We start from the raw sequence: 8521 nt of genomic DNA, 5'->3' as shown, positions 1-8521 counted from the left end.
TGATGCGTCCACTTTTGCAGTCGCTGCTATCCTGTCACACCTTGCAGGATGACGGGCACTGGCATCCAGTTGCCTTCTGGTCAAGAAAGTTGATTGATGCGGAAACGCGTTATGATACTCATGATAAAGAACTCTTGGCTATTGTAGCAGCATTTAAGAATTGGAAACACTATCTGGAGGGAAGCCAGTATCCAATTCAAGTCTGGTCTGATCATGCCAATCTGCAGTACTTTATGACGACTAAGGAACTGAACAGACGTCAGGCCAGATGGGCGGAAGCTTTATCTGCTTATGATTTTGTATTACTGCACCGCCCTGGATCAAAGAATCCAGCTGATGGGCCCAGTCGTCGCGCAGACTACAGTGAGGCCTATAATGGCCAAACTATGTTACCTACCCTGCAACAGAAACTGAAACATGGAGTTAAGCTAGGCTGGGAAGCTGATACTTCTTTTCAAAATGATATTTCTTCTGATGTAGTCTGTGCACGGGTCTCTAATGAGCAAAATGCTCCTTTTAATGAGCGAAAAGCGCTCCATACGTCGACGTCTTATACCTCTCGCGTAAACTCTTCCCCTCTGATGCGCGTTGAGCAATATATGCCCCGGATTGCAGTCAATAAGGCTATTCTTGGGGACTCAGCATATACAGAAATGCCTGAATCCTTCACCTCATTTCTGAGTAAAGCACAGAAGATCGATTCTTTTGCTGCTGAGCAAAGAGAGAAGGTAAAAGAGAAGGGTATGACTGTTGCTGAAAATATGCTATGGACAATTTCTGAGGATGATATATTGCGTGCTGATGGTCGCGCGTATGTCCCTCAACAAAAGGCACTCATTGATGAAATTATCAGTGCAAACCATGATGATCCGCAGGGGGGTCACTTTGGTATAAAAAAGTCCATAGACAGCATCCAGGACAAATACTATTGGCATGGGCTAGTCAGGGATGTCAAAGATTATATATCCACTTGTGATACTTGTCAAAGAGTTAAGCCAAAACGGCACAGACAATATGGAGAGTTGGGTACAATTCCCTTACCATCAAATCCTTTTGAATCCATTACTATGGATTTTATTACAGGCTTGCCAGCCTCTACATTCCTCCACCAAACCTACGATGCGATTTTAGTGATTGTGGATATATATACCAAGTTTACGATCTATATTCCTTGCACCAAAAACATTACAGCGGATGAGCTAGCGGAAATCGTTTATACCAAGTTCTATACAATTTACGGAGTACCTAAAAACCATATATCCGATCGAGGTTCGCTGTTTACAAGCCATTACTGGTCCACCTTTTGTTACATGCTAGGCGCACGCCGGAAACTTTCGACAGCCTTTCACCCTCAAACAGATGGCCAAACGGAACGACAGAATCAAACCTTGGAACATTATCTCCGATGCTTTGTCAACTATCATCAAGATGACTGGGCACGCTGGCTACCACTAGCACAGTTTGTTTACAATACCTCTCAACATGCCTCTACTGGAATGGCACCCGCGGAAGCCTTAATGGGATATCGACCTGATTTGAAAATTAACGTCAGCAAACCACCACAACCGGTTGCCATACATGCTGCTAGCCGCGCTAAACATATTGAGGAAACACGCCACAAGCTCATCGAGAACCTACAAAAAGCACGACAAGCACAGAAAATCTATTACGATGCAAAACATAAGCCTCAACAATTTAAAATAGGTGACTACGTCATGCTCAATGCAAAAAACCTCCGATTACTACGCCCGGTTCGTAAACTCGACCATAAATATGTTGGACCCTTCAAGATTCTGAATACCATCGGAAAACAAGCGTACAAACTGGAACTGCCACCTTTATATAGAAACATCCATCCTGTATTCCATGTTTCTTTATTGGAGCCATACAACCGCAGGAATGGAGCTTTACCAGAACCAGGACCGGAACTTGTCGACGGCGAAGAAGAATACCAAGTTGAGGAAATTCTTGAAAAACGACAACGAAAAAACAAACCTCCGGAATATCTTGTGAGATGGACAGGTTGGGGACCTAGTGGTGATACATGGGAACCGGAAGAAAACATATTAAACACTCAGGCATTCGAAATCTTCCTTGAACAAGAAAATGAACGACAAATACAAAACCAACATACTCCCAAACGCCAAAAGCGCGAATCTCAAGTTGAAAAACGCTAGAAGCGCAAATCTCACGTATTCGTAAATTACCGGCACCCATTTTGGGCGCAGAGGTATAGGCAAATGCCTATCCCACAGAACATTTGCCTCCTCACTCCTCCCCTCCCCCATCAACCTACCCATTCTCCGGCACATCCGGTTACGAAAGGCATTCCCCCCCATCTTCTCTCCCACTCCTCCACCGTCCGGGGCACCCGCTCCCCCTGCTCCACAGACGCCAATGGCACTGCGGCCACCGGCGCCTTCACAACCTCCTCCATTGGCTCTCCAGCCAGCTCCTCTCCCGTCAACTCCTCTCCAATCAACCCCTCCGCCACGGAGCCCCCGGAGCTCAACACCTCCAAAACCCCCACATCCTCCTCCACACCCTCCTCTTCCTCTAACACCTCTGCCCTGGAAGGACCAGGCACAACGTTCGCACGGAATCCGACTGTTGTACGTCACGAGATTAGGGTTAAAGCTAGGGCAACAGAACAAGCGAACAGCGAATGATGCTATACTGGAACAAGCTAGTGAAGCATGTGACCACGCTAATAACGCCACTGATAGAGGACACCAACAATAATACGCGATAAGCGCCCGGAGAACAACTTACTTAAAATCGGGATATCTGAGGGAGCCCATTTCAACAAAAGGGGGGGGGGAGGGAGAACGAAAATTTTATTGAATTAAGAACGAAAAATCGCAGCAGGAGGGCAAAGAGTTTTGATGATGGTCAAGTTAAAAAAGAAGAGAAATTTTCAAAGGAAAAGAAATTCTTTTTGTTTCTCTGCACGCAACCCCTAGCAACCAAAGAATCCACCAATTCTACCTCATTAAGGAATCGATAAGAACGCGTATACAAGCTATTGAGGGGACGCGATCGATACACTGCTATCAACAAGCGGCATCTACAATACGGAAATGCAAACATCTACTAGCAAGCAATCTATACAATCGCTGAGGGCAGCTCTTATAAAAAAGGGGGGCAATTGTAATGCACTCGTTTATTATTTCCTTATTATTATATTATCTTTGTTTATATCTTCGTCTATTCTTACCTCTTTCCATTATACTCTCGCTACCACTATTTCTGTATGTATATATATATGGATGCATGTATTTCGCACATCTTCTTTCTCTTTCTTTTCCTCTTCAGCGATTAGCTACAACTACAACTACAACTACAACTTCAACTATACTACTACTATAATTATTATTATCTTCCACTACACTATATACTATCTTCTACTATTCACTCTTCACACTGTCATCACCCCTCACAATCCATTTTTTCTTCATTTTATAAATGAGAATAACTGAAGCAGCTTTGCAGCAGCACTGTATAAATCTGTCAGAAAAAATCTACTGATTTTATATAAAAATAAAATTTTCATATTTCATCGATCATATTCTTTTATATTGCATCTGAATGATGTTATAAAGTGATTGGAAACTGGTTCAGACATTTATATGATGTCATGGAATAAATGGGATTATCTGAAGAAAAGTGATGAGCCGTGCGGAGCTGCTACAAAGCTTTAACACAATCAAGAATGTGATATTTTTTCTGATTTTTACATATTTATAACAGCTTCTTCTGAGAAGATATGTCTGTATAACATAACATAATTGAGTAAATCAGTTGATACGTCTGAATATACAGCTGAATATACAGCTGAGAATATATATGAAGCATGTTTTAAATCTTTTAAACATTTTATAAATAATACTACGAGAATTTCTACTCTATCTCTTGTGAGAACTTCAGTTAAAATATTTTATTTAAAAATAATTTGAAATTGTTATTCATTTTTAAAACTTCTGAAAAGGAATTGTTCATCTGATTAATTTATAAAAGAATTTATTTGTTTTAATCAAGAAAATTCTAACACAAGATTGTAATTCTTTATATTCATTGCTTGAAAAGAATGAGATATCTGCTATGTGTTATTTTTGTGATCAGTGACAGTAATTGCAATGTTATACTCTTTAAAGAAGTGTATTATACATTCATCAATTGATTTGATTATTTTGATTTTGTGATGAGCAGTTTTTAAATTGTAATTCTTTATTCAAAATTCATCAACACAATTCACTTCTGATTCAAAGTCTATTAGTGCAAGCACTTTTTGCAAATTTTTAGATGTAGTGATTTTCATTATGACAGTGGAGTTAAAAGCTTTTTGCATTGATTTTTTATGTTTATAACTGTCATTGTGAATTGAATGATGTGTTTTAAACATTTTTTGAATTCTTTAAATTCTTCATATCTTTTACATCAGTTTTTGAGTCTGATTTGATGTTTTTGAATTTATTTTTTAATTGTTTAAAGTATGAATTGATGGTATGTTCTGATCACTTGCAATAATAGCAGTATTTTAATTGAATGAAATTGTCAAACTTTATAGTGTCATTTTATCTGTATTTGTTTTGTAATTTATTATCAGCATTATTTCTGTTGTTAAAGTTTTGAATGAGGTTTTTGAAATTTGATTTCTCTTTAAATTTCTTCTATCTTTTTGACAGATTTGATTCCATTATTGCAAGTTTATGAAGAGTGATATCATAGCTTAACTCCTCTAATTTGATTGTGTATTTGTCAAATTCTCAATGAATGAAAGGTAGAACTTTTATATAGAGATGTGATTTTTGATGATATTCATTATAAAAATGTTGCAAACACTTTTCAATTGATTGTAAATGTGAAGTAAATTATTGAATTATCTGATTTTTTTGTTACCTTGTTTTTCAATACTGTTTATCTACATCTTGAAAACTTTTATCTAAATCAGTGATTTGACATTGCATTCAGTTAATAAATTCTTCTCATAGTGGTAAAATTTGCATATTATGTGTATGTTGATATCAATGTTGTTGCATTTCAATATTAAAATGAGTAACAGCTTTGATGATTTTCTGATGGTTGTGTTCATTGTAGTAATTAAGATCACTAACATGGAAAGTAATAGCAGTTGTAATAAAGTTTTCAAATTCTTTTATATTTTAATTTCAGAACTTTTTCACATCTCTCTAAGAAAAATGATCACTCATATTGAGATTTCAAAATTTTAATTGTCAAAGTGATATCTGACTACATCTTCTACTGACAATAGTCACAGTGCTTTTCATTAAAATTGTCACACCCTTGGTTGTGCCAAGGCCCCGTGACGGCTCCACACGGCCCATCGTTTCCCCTCGGATAATCCCATCTATCCCATGACATCACGAAGGTGTCCGAACCGGTTTCCAACCACCCTATGACATCATTCGGATGCAATAGAAGAGGATCCGATTGATGAGATATGAGAATCCTGTTTCTATACGGGGTCTGGATTCCTTCTGGCAGATCAATGCAGCGCCACTGCGGAGTTGCTTCGGCTACCCTCGCTTATAGAGTGAGGGGAGGATGGCTGCCCGTTGTCTATATAGAATAGCTAGATGCTGGCTCTCTATTCCAGGAGCCAGCGATTCGTCTTTTATCTTTTGACAATAAGATACCAGAGTTACCACTGTCCTCATACAATATTCATAGTGTGCCGAGTACCTCTGGTAGTTCAGTATTTGTATAGTATTCTACGAGTTCGCGGTTCAAGCGAGATAATCAAGCCCACCCATAAGGCTTCCCATTATATACCATCCTCCTCTGTGCCGCTGCCGAGTAGCAATCGCCTCGGCGCCGTCACATTACATATGAAATCTTGATTAATGAAGTGGCCTTTGAGCATCAATAATCTTCAACTGTTGAAGATTTATGTATTTTCATATAGATAATCTGCTTAAGAAATACCTTGATTTCTGCAGAAATAGTTGACTGCCAATTCTGTGAATTGAAAGCTGAATTCTTTGAGATCTGTATCTTTGCATAGACATTGATGGAGCTTGTAATATTCTGAATATTTGCCTCTGAGATATAAAGAGAGAATAGGGCATATGAGCTCTGTGGATCATATTATTGAGCAGATTGGCAGCTGGCAGACGATGAAGAGCTTCCATAGAATTGAATTTGACATCTTTCAGAGGTGGAATATCTGCTATAATTTCACTCAGAGATCATTTTCATTTCTCACTCTTTTTTGTACTGTCTAATAAATAATCAGCAGATATTATTTGAAGAAGTATTAGAGAATTGAAAATACCTTTGAATGCCATGATTTCTGCAGAGTGTGGGTGGGTAGAAAGGTGAATTCTCACAGCTGGAAGGTTGGAAGATGAAGTGCAGCAACACGTTGAGAGAAAACGCGAGATAGTGGATCTGTACCAGCAAATAGAATTGCATATATTTTAGTATGAGAAATTATTGGTTTGTACTTCTGAACTAACAGCTTAGTTATTACACTAATGGTATTGCGCTAATTGTGCCTCGCCCCCAGACGAGGAGATAGCTGCTTCACGATCCGATGATTACAAGGGTAGAAACAGGGAAGAAAGAAGGGTCAAAATACGCGAGTGGGGACGAGCGTTCGGTGGTGGATTACGTTATATAGATCCTAAGCCTCTAGCTTAGAGCTCACCACAGTACAAAACCAACGACGATTACATTACGCTGCAAAAAGTATTTCCACCATAATATTAAAAAAAATAAATGATAAAGCTACTAAACTGTTAAATTGAACAGTGAGCACTTGAAAGAAAATGAGGACCAACACACCAGTGACATTCTTCCGCACCAGCCTGACGTCCTTGACACTCGCTATGAGACCAACATGTGTAATCGGTACAACGTGGTTCTCTATGTGAGGAAAGGGAATCGCGCTTTGCTTTTGATTTAAGCCTTTCTGTTGCGGCCACTGAGACAAATTGCGTAATATAATCCTTGCGTGGATTCCAGATCTGTTCTTCATCAACCAGGGAGCTGTCAACATTAGCCCACGTTGCAAGCAGTCTTTCATCATTTCCTTTCACAAAATCTTTAGAAAGAGAATGAAGTTCATCAGTAGTCAGTCTTCGATAATCAATAACGGTGCCACGGCTATCAAAGGATCGCAAAATTCCATCATCCCCGATGTCTATAAGTCCATTAGGATCATGTTGAAGTCCTTTCATAGCCTCTGATACCTTTACATATGAACCTTAGTAAATCCGATTAGAACTTAAGAATAGAATGTATAATAAAATAGTGCTCACTGATATTCTTGAAGCTATGGCCGAGATCATAAGGTCAAAAACGATTGTTAGAAATAGCTTCATAATTGTTGCATTAAAAAATATAATATTTAAATATTTCTTAAGTTGAAAAGTATAATATGAATGTGAAAGGTATTAACATCTTTCTTTGATGGGTTATAAGGGATTATTTATCTGCACATCTACAAAGTTAAGCATTGAGTTTGAAACGCCGCTCAGACTATACTAACTATATTGTTGATATCTAGATTGCTGCTTTCCATGCTCATAGTGTATACAGGTATGTCCCAGTATTTTCGTTCCCAGTATTTTCGTTACCAACGTACCAAATATTGTTAGGCCACTGAGGCAAAAGAGCTCTCTCACACCATGGTATATTATATATATATCACAATTTTCCTTTTCCATTGTAAAATATTTCTAGGTGATACAAAGAGAAGTAATATATTAATAATATATATCAATCTTCTGATCAAATCTTCAGTATTTTGATAGTAGAATATTAAATATTTTGTATGTTAGTAGAGATACTGCCCAATATAGATTTGACGGCCAAGGGATTTCAAACTTGATGCCCACTGTAATTAGACTTTAAATTGGGAAGTTAAAGGACACTAACATTGCCTTGTTCTTAAAGGTAAACATAAAAAAAAATTCCATTTACCCGCAAGGAGATATTGGGCGAATAGATTTTCAAAGGCGAACTTTGTTTGAATTATCAAAACGAAAGTTAGATCCTGAAATGGTTAACAATGCCCGGGGGTATATATTTATAATAAGACACATAATCTAAGCTATGATCATATACCTGGTAATCTTGAAGAATAACCTTGCATTAAAATATGCTTTATATTTCTTCGGCTGATGCAATGGAAAATCTCCTCTGCGGGTGCTGCTTACCAGTTGGCGCTAGTGGTAACTGAGCGCTTTTGCTTTTGCTTCAATACCTGGAAATTTATTGCTTATGTATCTAGTCATTTCATGGACTTGGACGCGGGGCACGGTTGAGCATGCCTTGGACAGGGTAAACGAGTTTGTCAATTGAGGTCACATTTACTGTGCACAAAGTGGTTAGAAATAGATAGGGTTAGATGCCAAGTTAAAGGGGTATAGAGCTTGGTTTGGAATTAACATCATTCATAGTATGTACCTCTGGGGGCTGTCAACCTTGTTTTATTGTTTCATTCTATCCCATTCAACTGCCCATGGGAAGAACATACCATTGAACAATGTTTGAG

General features: G+C 38.2%; 2 protein-coding genes across 2 annotated transcripts; both read left to right on the top strand.

Moving 5' to 3' along the window:
- Window positions 1-653: 653 nt before the first annotated feature.
- HCAG_01463 (conserved hypothetical protein) lies at window positions 654-2752 on the top strand (the record flags this gene model as incomplete). The annotated part of the gene is made up of 4 exons (XM_001544366.1): window positions 654-888; window positions 1084-2009; window positions 2256-2612; window positions 2687-2752. 4 exons carry the CDS (start codon window positions 654-656, stop codon window positions 2750-2752), a joined length of 1584 nt encoding a protein of 527 aa, XP_001544416.1.
- Window positions 2753-7079: 4327 nt separating this feature from the next.
- HCAG_01462 (predicted protein) lies at window positions 7080-7855 on the top strand (the record flags this gene model as incomplete). The annotated part of the gene is made up of 3 exons (XM_001544365.1): window positions 7080-7192; window positions 7532-7563; window positions 7827-7855. The coding sequence occupies 3 exons, from the start codon at window positions 7080-7082 to the stop codon at window positions 7853-7855; spliced, it is 174 nt and encodes a 57-aa protein (XP_001544415.1).
- Window positions 7856-8521: the final 666 nt, after the last annotated feature.

This window comes from Histoplasma capsulatum, genomic scaffold, assembly GCF_000149585.1.
Source record: "Histoplasma capsulatum NAm1 scaffold_1 genomic scaffold, whole genome shotgun sequence".
NCBI lineage: Eukaryota > Fungi > Ascomycota > Eurotiomycetes > Onygenales > Ajellomycetaceae > Histoplasma > Histoplasma mississippiense.
The sequence above is the reverse complement of the archived record's forward strand: the minus strand, read 5'-3'. Positions and strand labels throughout refer to the sequence as shown.